At 42.8% G+C, this 15,108-nt stretch overlaps 1 protein-coding gene across 6 annotated transcripts in view; it reads left to right on the top strand.

Annotated features, from left to right (window-relative positions):
* Positions 1-15,108, top strand: part of SEMA5A (semaphorin 5A) — a 477,874-nt gene that overhangs the window by 443,881 nt on the left and 18,885 nt on the right. For all 6 annotated transcript variants that reach the window (XM_079918531.1, XM_079918532.1, XM_079918535.1 and 3 more), the window contains 5 exons: positions 5,476-5,701; positions 6,941-7,159; positions 10,770-10,940; positions 12,462-12,617; positions 14,017-14,064. In XM_079918531.1, coding sequence (XP_079774657.1) covers positions 5,476-5,701; positions 6,941-7,159; positions 10,770-10,940; positions 12,462-12,617; positions 14,017-14,064 — 820 coding nt within the window. The remainder of the gene's footprint in view (positions 1-5,475; positions 5,702-6,940; positions 7,160-10,769; positions 10,941-12,461; positions 12,618-14,016; positions 14,065-15,108) is intronic.

Raw genomic sequence — 15,108 nt, 5'->3', positions numbered from 1 at the left:
GTACGTTGGACACTTTTGTATTCCCCAGATTATGCAAGAGCTGTCCTTTGGGACAAGATCAAGTTATGTGAAACTAGTTTGATCTTTTTGGGTTTTGCTTGTAAGCTTTGTTAGGTGAGATGAGAGCAGAGTTTAGTCTGAGGTGATTTTTCCGCATGGTGGAGACAAGACCCTTCCTGGTACCCTAACTGATGCGAGGAGAATTATGAAGCTTTTCAGTCTGGCTCTTAGGAGCAAGCAGTATCCCCAGCCCTATGTGAGTGGCGTGCACTCTTCCCTCTGATCTTTTCAGGTGGGTCTTTCCCCACCCATGTGTAGTCTCTTCATACACATACATTCACGGGTTTCTACTCAGCTGACTACCTAACGAGGGAGCTGTGCATAACTGGAGTTTCTTCTTTGTGCAGCCCTCTCCTGCTGAGAACCCCGGCCCCTTTGGCTTCCTTTACCTCCCAGTTCTGTCTCCCCACTCACTAGTCTGTGCCTGGGTCTCTTCTTCCTCCACCATCACCTGGAAACCTTCTCCAGGTTGTAGGCTGGGTCAGTTGTGGAGCTCACCTCATGGTTCCGAAACTTGGTGATCACTGCCCTTCGTTGCCTAACGTCCGATGTCTTACAAACTATTGTTTTATGTATTTTAAAGTTATTCTTGGTGAAAGAGTTCATCCCACTTGTGTTACCCCATCTTGGTTGGAAGCAGAAGTCATTCCGTGGCATTATAATGTTGAATGCGCTGTCTCCCTTTTCTTTCTCTTTCTTGCTGGGACCACGAAACTAATTTCCAGGATTTCCTGTCAGTCTGTGCTCTGCTTCCTCAAGCTCCTGGGATCACAGATCTACCTCTGTACCTATGCTTCAGTACCTTGGCCCTTCGCAAGCACAGCTGCATTACGCTCTTGTTCCTCTGGTGCAGAATGGCTTTCTGTTTCAGAGTGTAACAACTTAGTTACTGAAAGAGAATTTGATAAGTACATATGGAAACCATACGTATTCCATACGAGAATATATTTAGTTCACATATTCAGCTATTGATGAAAACACTTCAAGGGTAATTTTCTTATTTTGTGCTAAACACATGGTATCAAAATTTTTCTTGGCCTGTTACCATCTATTTTACTTTCAACCTATGGAATGCAAGATATTTTAGTTTTCTCAAAGGAAAAATAAACAGTAAAATGGGGCCCTGCTTAACCATCTAATTTTTCCCCAGATTTATGCAGATTCCACCAGAATGGGCTTATTTGTGAATTGATTTATCCATTCACCAAAAAATTATGGTATTATACTTAGGACTGGTAATATAAAATAAATATGGCAAAGTTCTTGCTCTTGACAAATTTACAATCTGTTTGTGGAGGCAGACTTATAAATACACAATTAAATGTCAGTGAAATACACGCTTTGATTCTGTGAGACAGGACTGAGATGATGGTGACCTGAATTAGAAAAGAGACAGTTGATAAGGGGAGGAGAGAAGGAGCCTAAGAGGCCATATCTATAGGACTTGGCCTAGAGGTGAGGGAGAACAGGCAGGTGCCTCCCAGGTCTCCAGATTAAACTTTTAAATGGATGGTTGTATCACTGTTGACTGGGACATATAAAACATAGGCAACATGTTAGGAGAACTGTTTAAAATTGATGTAGTAACCATGTTTATTTTTTCCTTTGTTGTTCTTGACCTTTTGTTTTTCTTTTTTGTCCTTGCATTGGCTGCTGTCTTTATTTTATTTTTTTCCAGCTTTATTGAGATATAATTGACACATAACATTATGTAAGTTTAAGGTGCACAATGTGTTGATTTGATACATTTATAAATTGCAAAATGATTATCACCATAGCATTAGCTACCACCTCCATCCTGTCACAAAATTGTCATTTCTTTACTGTGGTGAGAACATTTAATATCTACTTTCTTAGAAATTTTCAAGTATAGGATCCAGTATTATTAGCTATAATCACCATGCTGTAAATTAGATCCCCAAACTTGATAATCTTGTAACTGGAAGTTTGTACCCTTTGACCCACATTTTCCCATTTTCCCCAACCCCTGGTAACTTCCACTCTACTCTGTGTTTCTCTGGGTTTGGCATGTTTAGATTCCACATATAAGTGAGAGCATACAGAACTTGTCTTTCTCTGTCTGACTTATTTCACTTAGCCTAATGCCCTCAAGGTCCAACCAAGTTGTTGTAAATGGCAGGATTTCCTTCTTTCTTGTGACTGAATAATATTCCACTGTGTGTGTGTGTGTGTGTGTGTGTGTGTGTGTGTGTTTGTGTGTCTGTCTGTCTCACATCTTCTTTATCCATTAATTCGTCACTAGACACTTATGTTGTTTCCATATCTTGGTTATTGTGGGTAATGCTGTAATGAACATGGAAGTGTAGGTATCTCTTTGAGTTCCTGATTTTAATTCCTTTGGATATATAGCAGCAGTGGGATTGATTTATTAACCATTCTTATCTAATATTTTCCACCAGAATATTAAGACTCCTATGTGACAGGTATAATAATTAGCTCCCTGAAATCCCTTTTAAAATAATTTCTCTTTTAAGCATCAACTATAATGCTGTTCAAGTTCCATTCAAATTTGGGTTTGCTTGGCTTGTCACCATCTCTCTAGTTTACTCACAGCAGCAGTTCCTCAGTAACTTGGAGCATACAGGCTCAGTTAAGCCATACAACTACTCATCACTGAATTGAACCACTTTATAATTTTGGTCATTAATATAAAACAGATCAGTCATACCATTTCTCAGTGTTTCATAATTTGATATTTTAAATGAATGCATCATAATCAAATCTTAAAAGGCAGTTGAAAGGAGAGGTCCTGAGACTCCTGTTGGATTTTGTACAGTGAGGAGCTAATGGAACATAAGAACAGCCTTTGTTATCAGAGGTTGAGGTCTAACGGGCCTGAATCGATCTTCTTCACCCGTGAGGTGTACCCACCTCTGGGACATGTGACAGCCGCCACCATCCCCCCACCCTTCTGAGCATTTTACCAGTACACAGAGGCCAACCAGGCTTTAAAATATATTTTCTATTCATCTGTTTCAAAAAAAAACTTCATCTCCATAGAAGAGGTGAAATTTCTAGTGCGAGGAAGCTCAGAATGACTGGGAGGACCCTCTGTGTTTGTTTATTGAGACACGGGATCTTACTATTTTGTAGGTGATGTCAAACTTGTTAATGCAAAAAGCAGGGGTCCATAAACAGCATATGTTTTAAGTCCAGTTAGGCAAGGAGCCAGCCGCCCCTGGACACTTGCCCAGCCAGGCTGACGCAGAGTGATGAAGGGAATGCATATGGCATTTTCAATCTGGGCCTGGCAGCGTTGCCACACACTGGGCCTGGAAGGTCCCAGACAAGGCCGATTGCATTCCTATTACGTGGTCTCCATTCCAGTGAAAAAGAGCACACACGTGTTCTGTCTAGTGTTTCACATGATTGAGTTTATGGCATCCATTGGGGTTATTATTTTTTCACTTAAAAGGCAGCATCCAAAAGATGCCATAATAACACATGCTGTAAACAAAGGAAAATGAAATCATCTGTCTTCCAGTGTGTGTTGGTGTGGGGTTGGGGAGCATCAGTGTGGGTCAGGGATGGGAAGCAAGAGGTGTTAAATCAGGAAAGTGGTGATGATTACTCTACATGTTTTCTGTTAGAAGCGTATGAAGTCACAAACATGAAGAGCCCTCGAGTATTGTCCCTTGTAAAAAAATTTTAAAAGATAGGCCCTGCGTAAAGAAAACTAGTTAGACTAATTAGAATCATGACAAAATAAATATTTTAACAGGCTTCCAGTTAAAGCTTCTGGTGTGGATACACATGGCTACTTTCTCTCCTACCAGAATTCAGTTATACAATATTACCGAGACTTTTTTATTTTCCAAGCATAAATCAGCCATCACAGTTCCTACTGTGTCAAAATACCTGATGGGGAGTGAATTCATGACAAGTTCATAGAAACTAGACAACTACCCCGACAAACCAGGCGAGTCCTTGAGTCGGACTGGGAGGGAAATGGACACGAAACAGAAACCAATCAGCTCTCTGCACCAGTCACCTGTGGATAATGTTCATTTAGCGATAAGTGCAAACACTGGATTTGGATCTAACCAAAAGTGCAGCATAACTACATTAAGATGATGGGAGATGGGAAGGCTGCATCTGGGTTGGAGACACAGGAAGAGGGGTAAAGGGGTAAAGAATAAAGAGCTAAATCTTTTCCCATAGTGCACAGTTAATGGATAATGCCTGATGCTGGAAAATTCTTGTTGTTAGCTCTAAGGGATAAGTATCTAGATAACTGAAAGAGATGGGGGAAGGATAAAACAGTTCTCTTTTTCATAATACATCTTAGAAAGCTATTTAACTCTTCCTTTCTGTGTATGTTTAACATTAATAAAATTATTTTAAAAGTATGGCCATAGGGCTTCCCTGGTGGCACAGTGGTTGAAAGTCTGCCTGCCGCTGCAGGGGGCGCAGGTTCGTGCCCCGGTCCGGGAGGATCCCACATGCCACAGAGCGGCTGGGCCTGTGAGCCATGGCCGCTGAGCCTGCATGTCTGGAGCCTGTGCTCTGCAACGGGAGAGGCCACAACAGTGAGAGGCCCGCGTGCCGCAAAAAAGAAAAAAAAAAAAAAAGTATGGCCATAATTGAATGTATTATATGTTGTGGATTTTCCCTCTAATGAAACATCTAGTGCTATGTTCAAGGTCAAACCCTGTGCCCCTTAGATTTGGTCGTGTTTCTGAAGACATAATGTTTAAAATTCTTGCCAGATTAAGAGACCCAAACTTATAGTCCTAAAGTCCACCGCCCAAAAATGGTATGTCCCACTTGCCAGGGTCCTCCCCGCTGTGCTTACAATGGAGGTATCTGGTACTGGGGAAGGGAGGTGAGACTGAAAAATGCCAACAATGTATTAACTAGGGAAATCTTGTGAAAATTTCTTATAGACCAAAAGTTATCATGTATTGTGTTATCAACTGGAAAGCTACCATTCTAACACTTTGAATCTGTGATCCAGAGCTTAAAATATAAATCTTAGACTGAACATAATGAGGTCCAAAAATCAAATTCTGGTTCCCTCATTTTAACTATTATCTTAAAAAAAAAAAAAAAAAGCTAAAGTTAACGTCAGAATATTCAGCATTTTGGGTCACTTATCAATGAAAGGAAGATGATTTGGGGGGAATCACCATTTTTATTCACACACAATTACATTTATTATCTCATTCTCATTGTTGATGTAGAAACTGTTCAGATTCCTTTGCAGTTAACTTGAACACCGAACATTCTCTTCAATGCCTAATTTGACAAAAAAGTGTGATTTTAACTTTGCAGAGTAGCTGGTGGGTGTCAGGACCTGAAGTTTTAGAGAGCCCTCTCCTTCACTTAAGGAAGGATGCCCCTGGCTCTATTTCTGCAGTATGATAAGCATACTTCATGTGTTTTCTCCTCCAGGAGTACCAGCCTTGTAATACCAACCCATGCCCTGAGCTGAAAAAGACCACACCCTGGACGCCCTGGACGCCTGTCAACATCTCTGACAATGGGGGCCACTACGAGCAGCGATTTCGGTACACGTGCAAGGCCCGCCTGCCTGATCCAAACTTGCTGGAAGTGGGAAGGCAGAGAATTGAGATGCGGTACTGTTCTAGTGATGGAACCAGCAGCTGCTCCACCGACGGTGAGTAAGTGACTCTATAGGGACTGACTCGCTTCCAGGGACAGGTGATCTGTCTTATCTCTAAGTTCATAGAAGAGCCCAGTTAAACTAAAATTTAACTGGGCTTCCTGTATTTTATTTGCTAAATCTGACAACCCTGTCTCCAATTCAGTCACTTATTCCCTTATTTCAGAGCAGGCTGTGAACTTACTTCTTATGACATCAAAGTAAAAAAAGAGAAAATGAATGACATTGTTTCTTTAACTTTATTCTCTTATCCGAACATATATTTTTTAATCCTTCCATTCTCAGATACATATAAAACCAACACTAATATTCATTTTAAATGATATAAACTAAGGAAAAATTTTGATAAACATTTATAAAAGACTTCTTATATTTCCTCCAAAAGTATATTGTGGGCATGGCTTAAAAAATACTTTATCCTTCTTGTATCTTAATGGCTTCAAGTTCTAAGGACTAGCCATACGTTTTGGTATTGATATCTTGAGAATACAAAATTGGACCTGTTTGCCTCTGATCACATGAAATTAGGCTAAATTGTGTGTTCTTTATTGATTAACCACAAACTACTCTCTCATCAGACAAAAAGGTTTCTAATCTATTTTCTCTGAAGAGCATCTGCCTAGGTTTCTGAGCCAGAATTTTTAAGTAGACAACCAAGAAACTTAACAATGGATAGAACTATTCACACATCTGCCTTCTCACATTTCCCCAGAACTTCATGGCATATTTTGAGAGTTTTTTCTTAAAACTTGTGTCACACTGCCTACCTTTGAGAAAATGACTGAATATTTTTTCATATTTTAAGTCAGTAGGCATTTCCATCAAAATGAACATGAATTGCACAAGGACAATTTGTTGTAGAATTCCCAGTGGAAGTGAGAAAGGTGTATTTTCTTTGTAAGAAATTTCTCAGAACAATAAGTGACCTATTACCCATAAAACCCTATTACTTGTATAAGAACTTTGCTACATTGACAAATTGAGTTCTTAGTTGCACCCCTGTTAATAGCAACTGCAGAGAAAGAAGCTTGAGTTATAGGAGATTATCATGCAAACTGCAATGTTATTTTTATTTAGTTTTGTGCTTCTGAGGTGTGTAAAAAGTGTTCCACTGATATTTGAGAGTATAGTTGCAGAAGCAAAGCAGACAGTGCTACAGAATGAAAGTTAGTTTGGACTATGGTTACTCTAAGAGTTCCTAACAGAATCGTGCTTTGGCCATTTCCCTTGCAGGCCTTTCTGGTGATTTCCTGCGTGCTGGGAGATACTCTTCTCACACCATCAACGGGGCCTGGTCAGCCTGGACCTCATGGTCACAGTGCAGCCGAGACTGCAGCAGGGGCATTCGCAACCGGAAGCGTGTTTGCAACAACCCGGAGCCCAAGTTTGGGGGCATGCCTTGCCTGGGCCCCTCCCTGGAATACCAGGAATGCAACATCTTGCCCTGCCCAGGTGAGTGGATCGAGTAATCTGGAAAAGACCGAAACATCAAGGGCCTTGGAAGACTTTCTCACTCAGCTTCCCTGGCTTTATGTTTGAGACATAATTTGTGGTAGATAGATAGATAGATATAAATGTAGATGTAGATATAAGTATAGACATAGATATTGATGTAGATATATAACAGTTATAAATATAGATATAGATGTAGATAAAGATATAGATATAGATAGATATAGTTATAATCTTCCAACTACATTGGTATAAAGACAGATAGCACCTAGGCTGGCTTATGTTCATCTATTTCTTCTGCTTTAACAGAAACTGAAGCATGCTCAGGAGCCCCTCTAAGGGATTGTGGCCCCAAGCACTGCACCACTTGAGAAGTGGGCTGGGCTGCCATGGTCCAGAGAGCGGTGTCCTGTCTTTAACCTGGAGGTTGGTCCCTCCCAGACTCTGATGTGCCCAGCGCCCCCCAGAACTGACCTCCCTCCATACCACAGAGTCCTCACCAGAGTGACAGTTATCGGGGTGGCCCAGCAGGGCCTTGCCAAGCCTGTCCCTGGTGCCCTCAGCTGACAGGGGTCTACATCCTCCTGAGGTCAGTCCTCTAAACACGCAGCATCCTCTCCTGGAGACCCACAGGAGCTGTGTTGTCTGGGTCTTCCTCCTGACCCCTGGCTTTTCATTCCGCAGGCTTGCCACAGAAGCACAGGGTTAATAAAATGACCTTAAGGAGCCCCCTCGCCCCCGCTCAGGGCGTTGTCTGCTAATACAGCCCCGAAGGCTCCTCTGTCACCTTTAATGCTCTAACCATCTGTGCCTTCCTCTTGCCCCGGCTCTGAGTGCAGCTCTGTCACCTGGATCGCTTCCTCCTGACCTTCCCACAGTCAGAGGATCTTTAATTTAGCCCAATGCCTCACGGCCATCCTGAGTGCTGGCCTCTGGCTGTGCATCCTGCCTTTTGACTTTGTCAGAGTGACCACCCAAGGAGGGCAGGACCATCTCACTCACGGCAGTGCCCTCAGCTCCCAGCGTGGGCCTGGCACACACTCAAAATAGCTCTCAGTGATGGTTATTGAATGATGAGAAAATAAGCAGTTGGTTACTTGATCTTCCTTTCTTTATTCATTCAGTTTTTCAGCAAACAATTTTGGATCACCTGCTGTGTGCTATTCACTGAGTAAAGAAAGACACAGTGACCTGGTCCAGGTCAGAAAGGAACTTAAGAGTTCAGTGAGGAAGGATCCTGTGAATAATGTCAACCCAGTATGGTTGGGTTGATGACAAGATGCAATGGCTACATCAGCTGGGGACCCATGGAGCTGGAATCATGGCAGCTATACCAAGCAGGCTGCCCCTGGACTGGGCCTTGAGGGACAGATGGGAGTTGGCCATATAGACAAGCAGGGGTGGGGCATGAGGGGTCATTCCAAATACTGTGTACATTGGTTTTAAAGGCACACACCACTGCAAATATAGCATCTTTTTCAGTTGGTACAAACAACTTTCTGAGTTCCTTAAGCAAGGAACTGGCTTATAGCAGTACTTAGCATCTATTAGATGGATGGATAGATGGATAGATGGATGGTTGGATGGGTGGATGATGGATGGACAGAGGAGTGGATGGGTGGATGGGTAATGGATGGATGAGTGGATGATGGAGGGATGGATAGGTGGATGGGTGGATGGATGATGGATGGATGAGTGAATGATGGAGGGATAGGTGGATGGATGATGGATGGATGAGTGGATGACGGAGGGATGGATGGATGAATCAACACGTACATTAAGCTGAAAACACAGCTCCCAGCTTTGTAGCTGGGCCACTCAGTAATGTCCCTGCTTCTCCAGTCCTCCTCCGCTGTCTCTGCCTGAGTTTCTCCAGCCTCAGGAGATGCTTCCCTCCAAACTACCCAGCTTTCCTGGCCAAGCGATGCTGAGGGGCTGGGAAAGGTCACAGAGACATGTCTTTCCCACAGCCCCAGCCTGGAGAATGGAAGGGCTCCTCCCCGGGGGCTGAGGGGACCCCTGGGGCAACATGATTAGATGAGGATCCATCCTGTAAAGTGGGGGAGGGAAAGCCACATGGGAAAGTCAGGATCCCTCCAGCCACTCTGCCTCCCCAGGCTCCAGACACAGGTCCATGCTGCTGTCGGCTGAATGTACAGACTCCTCCAGATGCTCGGATGCTGCCCTGGCCTTCGAGTGCAAGGCGCGGGCCCGTGTCCGAGACTTCCCATTAACATGATCTACTGGCCGTTTTTATTTTCGTTGATTTGATGGTCAAGACAGTATCAGGTACACGTAACCTTAATGTCTTGAAATAGCTTTGTCCTCATCTTCTTTTTGAAAGCCAAGTTTCCACAGAGGGATGTGAAAATATTCAGAGTGGCTCTTCTCACTTTCCACTTGGGAATGCATGAGTTCAAGGGGTTGTTGAGTGGGGCAAATGTCAATTCTCTCTCCCACCTCCTAGAAAATTCCTAACACAGGCCAGGATGCAACTCAACACGGAGGGGTTGGAAGACTCAGGGCTCTTATAGGCTATTTTTACTTCATTTAGGACTCTTTTCTCCCTATGCATTTGCTCCTCCTTTGTCCTCTTGGGTCCACAAGAAACAGTTACAAAGGGGTGGTATATTTTCTTTAAAAACAAGTTTTCTCATTATGATTAAGTTTGAAAATTAATCGAAGACCTGAGAAATATAAAACTACCTCTTAAATTAATCAATGAAAAATTCGATCTCCAATTCTAATGTGGACAAAACTTGCAGTAAGGTAAGGTTTGAAAGTTGAGCCCATGTTGAAATGATCCTTTTTCTTCTGTGGTTTGGTCTAACTAGTACTTTCACTGACATAATTTATTCCCAACATTGAGAAATAGCTTGGTCTTTCTCCATCACTCCTTTTTCTCAATTCGTGTTTGATTCAGAACTGATTCCAGACCTTGGCTGACAAAGGAGAGCAGATGGTTCTTTGTTCCTAAGTCATATTCCAATTCAATAAGATAATTTATTTCTTCTTTATTATGAAAACAGTAAGTGCAAGGAAGAAGGAACAGTGAGTGAGAATCTCATGGAGGGGAGACCTTTTGAATCAAAGTGAATTTGGACAGGTGTGTGTTCTGTGGATGACATCAGTTAAGTACCTATGGTGTGCTAAGAACACTCCTCGCCTCTCTGTCCGTGAAATCTTTGAGTCCACAGTTTGTTCTGTAAACTGCAAGTGACACAAAAGGAGGATAAGACACTGTCTTGCCAGCTGTCTTGGGCAGCTGGCAGAGGTAGCGCTAGCTGGAGCTTCACCTGAACAACTACAGAACATTGTTCTGTAGTTCATGGTCTTTCCCAGAGACTGGGTTTTGTACTGCAGATGTACATGCACTCCTTGGTCATCCTTGTGCTTGCATTTTACATGCTTAGAACTATTTCCTGAAAGAATAGGAGGAACTGAAGAAGCGTAGAGAGGAATGTGAAAAGCCAGGTGGAAGGTCCTGAATCCCCTCCTGTGATGGTCAGTGGTGCGCACAACACGTTCACACAGTGCAGACTCTCTGTAGCCACATCGCATGGGTCAGATGTAGATTTCAGAAGCGGTGTGACTTTGTGTCCCTTCCCAGTGGATGGCGTGTGGTCTTGCTGGTCCTCCTGGTCAAAGTGCTCAGCGACATGTGGAGGTGGACATTATATGAGGACCCGCTCGTGCACAAACCCAGCCCCCGCCTATGGAGGCGACATCTGCCTGGGCTTGCACACGGAAGAGGCTCTCTGCAACACGCAGCCCTGCCCCGGTAAGCAACCCGGCCAGGCCCGTGCAGACAGCAGGGCAGACTCACCCTTTTCCTGGTATGCAAATGGTGAAACGATGAAACCACATCACGATAAGACCAAAAGAGGGGAACACGTCAATGCCACACTATTGCCAGTGATGTGACCTCCTAATACATTGTTCTGCAATGGAATCATTCCCACCATGCTGTAGTTGCAGAACTAGTTACAGAAACCAGTGATAACCAAGTATTCTTAAAATATTTAAGCTGGTAATGGGAGCTGACATTTAGTTGCTTAGAATCAAGGTGGGGAAGCAGGAGAGCCCTTGTGAAGTGGCTTCACAGGAATCCCCCCAGGACCGTGGGCATGGGGGTTCCGGGCTCCGAGGCCAGCTGGCCCATGTGCCCAGTGGATGCCCTGCAGCAGCCCACCCCATCCAAGAATTAGCTTTGTTTTCTGCCATGTAGGGACCGCTTGGAATGAAAATGAGACAATCTCTTCTGAGTCTAACTTCGACTTCGAAACACACACACACACACACACACACACACACACACACACACACACGTTTTTAACTAGCTCCTGCAGACTTTCCTTGAAGGTTCCATGTATACTGAAAAGTGTCTAGAAACCAGATTCTCAGTCATTGCCAAAACTGGCACTTTACAAATTTCTAAGGAAAATTATACCCTTTACAATGGATCAAAACACAAGTTTGGTTGCCAATTTTAATTTACCAAGCTGCATAGAAAAACATTATTTTACATTATTAATATTTCATAAATAATATTGAGAGTTCATTTTTTTAACCTCCTTACATAAAATGAGTATTAATTCTCTCTTTTCACACATCTGTAGGTCCGGTGAATTTAACACATCTTAGCGAATCTACCTTTTTGGGATAAAGTGACTTTAGCTAGTTCATCTTTTGGCCTTGATGACTTGCGTGTGGATGTGCTTCAGTGGCAGTAAACAAGGGATAGAGTGAATTCTACCATGAGTACAGCCTGCCTTTGGTGTGCTGACCCTGCAAAGTTGTTTTCACAACTGGAAAGAAAGTATTTGTAGTAGCTTGAACCCCTTTCACAACCAGGACTTTCTCATGAACACACTGTCATTTCTCTTGCTTGAGCACTGAGGCCTGTAGAAATTTTCTGGAGAAGGATTTGAGTGTGACCCCGTAGGAATGGGGTCGGCATTGATGATCTCTTCTCCACCAAGGAAGGGTCATGCACAGCCAGGCTTCATGCATTAGCTTATGGAGTGTCTAATACAGTTAATTTAGAGCATTAAAGTAATGTGAGTTTTAGAAAATGTATTTTAAGCACATTATTTCTAATCAAAGGTATATGAGTTCTTTTATTCTTGCTCCTTTGTATTTTATTTACTGGACTGGTCATAAGATACGAGTCCATCTTATGTATACACAGACCCACTATAAACATCATATGAAACCTTATGTACATAAGCTGACCCAACTTCCAGACTGATGGATCTTAGTGGGTCTTGTTGCCGCATCTCCTGTCTTCTGGCCCCTGCAGAGAGCTGGTCGGAGTGGTCAGAATGGTCCGAGTGTGATGTGTCTGGGGTCCAGGTCCGCGTCCGCCAGTGCATTCTTCTGTTCCCTGTGGGCAGCCAGTGTTCCGGAAACACCACGGAGAGCCGGCCCTGTGTTTTTGATTCCAATTTCCTCCCGGGTAAGAGGGGAGATGCTTATGAGTGCAAACAAAATCATTTCCGATATTTTGAGAGACAGTGATTCCTAGGTGGGAGTTTTATCTGCTCTATGAGGTCCTGTTTGCTAAAACAGAGATGATTCAATCAACTCTTGTGGTTTCAAGGTGATTATAGATTTGTAGATAACTGCGTCTGTAGACTTGAATTCAGGCCATGAGTTTTAAGGTTTTTTTTAAGCACAATGTCTTCTTCTACAATTTATTGCCTATAACACGGTCAGAATAGTTTGTTCAAAAAATGAAAATAGGTTATTTGGTTACTTTAATATTAAGTTAAATGCTTTGGCAAGGTTGTGCGTATGTGTTTGCACAGAGAAAAGAGGGCCATTCTCTTCATACAACCTTAGTTTATTTGGGAAAATGGGAGGCTGTCCTTGCTCTCGTCTTGGAGAAGAGGTTGGCTTGGCCCTTTGGCTACAGGCTTTTCCATGTGAAATCGATGTTTAGTTATTAGTGACAGCTAGTCACCCATCACATGCTCACTGTAGGCACGGGCCTACATATATGCCCACCATGTGCCGTAGCACTCTGATGTGGGCCAAAAGCAGAGACTAACCTCTTACAAGGTAATAACAGGGAATGCCTTGTTTTCCTTCACTAAAGGAAAGATATTATTTTAGAAAAAACTATCAGCTTCAGCCTCAGAAGACACCTCAATCTTCTGTGGTCTAGAACTGCAAGAGTGTTTATTGTTGTTTCCTTTTCAACCATAGACGTATTTTTAATTCTTGTTAACATGAGAAATCAATACAGGAGAGAATAGTGTTTCTGGACTCTTGAAATGGTGTTTATCCTTGGGCTTAAACACTTAGGTGGAGCTCTCCTTTTGTTGGCATCCTACTTGTCAGTTTCACATGGGCCATGGCAAAGATCATGAATGGGCTCGAGTAGGAAGGTTATTTGTTTTGGCAAGTTCCTCTGAGCTCTGGTGGAGTGGTCCCCCTCCCCAGGCAATGTGACAACACTGACTTTGATGAGACAAAAAATCTGAGGCAGAAATACTACAGACAAACACTGTGGGGTTCCACAGCTGGCAGAATACATTGTAACAGAAAATCAGCCCATATGCCAGCCTTACTTTGAAGCTAGTGCCCTGGTTTCAACCCAAGGGACCATAGCATTTTCTTTTTGTAATAATGAATCTCACCCCTTTCCAATCAAGGTGACCTTGACCAAATACATCTCCGGTTGGTTAAGAAAAAAAAAAAGAAAGAAATATGTTTTTAAAAACAATTAATCAGGTTTTTGGAAACTGACTCACATAAAACTCAAAATCATTAGACATTTCATAAATGAATCATTAATGTGATCTTCCTTCCCTACACCCTTTATACATTGTGATTAAACTTTGTTTTTCCAGAAGTATCTGTGGCAAGATCCAGCAGCGTAGAAGAGAAAAGGTGTGGAGGTAAGTTCTTTTTCTTAATTAATTTCAGGTATTTTCCAGTCATTTCTCTTGCCATATGTTTCATATGATGTTTCAGCTACTGGCCAAGAAAAAAACAAAATAAAACTGGAGAAACTCCTGAATCCAAACACCTTATATTTTGGCAGTAGAAATGCTAAGGAGTCCATATTTGACATCTGGATCAGTGGTTCTCAGGGGGTCCTTAGACCAGCATCATCAGTATCACCTGGGAACTTGATAGAAATGCAGATTCTCAGGCTGCACCACCATGTACAGAGTCAGAACCTCCCTGAGAGGGGCCCAGCACTCTGGCTTAATAAGCCCTTCAGGTGAGTCGAGTGGACATAAGCTTTATGGCCCAGTGATCTGGGTATTAGCTACAGTTAGATTTCCTATGAGTAAAACAGAATTCAACCACTTTCTTTATATGTATAGTGCAAATCCATAGAAACCAGCCTCAAATCTCCAAACTGCCGAAATGATAAAATGTCAGCATTTTATTATGGGCAAAAGGCTATACCTATATCTCCAGAGATATTTTTCTAACTTCCTGCAACCCTGAATGACAGAAATCACATTCTCTGGGTCAAATCCATAATGCTTTTGGACTTTCCCATCTAGTTCTATCCTGTTTGGATGGGAGGGACTGGCTGTCCATTGATCAGAGCCCAGCCCTGGTCCACCTTTGGTGTCAGAGCCAAAAACCACACACAAGACCAGCATCTTCATGTGTGCAGCTGATGACTATTCCTAACCATTTCTAACATAATCCATTCCAGCGGGAGGTCCCAGGCAGCTCAACCCAACGGGCTTTGGTCTCTCACACTCAGAAGGAATCTGGATTTTCATCGGTGTGTTTTAGGAATGTACTTATTTATTAACTACACTGGTTAAGAATCTGCTATCTGTGACGCTCTATCTGTTTAGTCAGCCATCTGTTAATCCGTTTGTTCAATCATCTTTCCTGAGCACCCGCTCTGTGTCAGTTTTGTGAGGGGTGTTGAGCTTACAGCGGGGACTCAAACAGCCCCAGCCCCTCTGGAA

This window comes from Stenella coeruleoalba, assembly GCF_951394435.1.
Source record: "Stenella coeruleoalba genome assembly, chromosome: 3".
Taxonomy (NCBI): Eukaryota; Metazoa; Chordata; class Mammalia; order Artiodactyla; family Delphinidae; genus Stenella; species Stenella coeruleoalba.
Note: the sequence above shows the minus strand (reverse complement) of the source record. Positions and strands in the feature narration are given on the sequence as shown.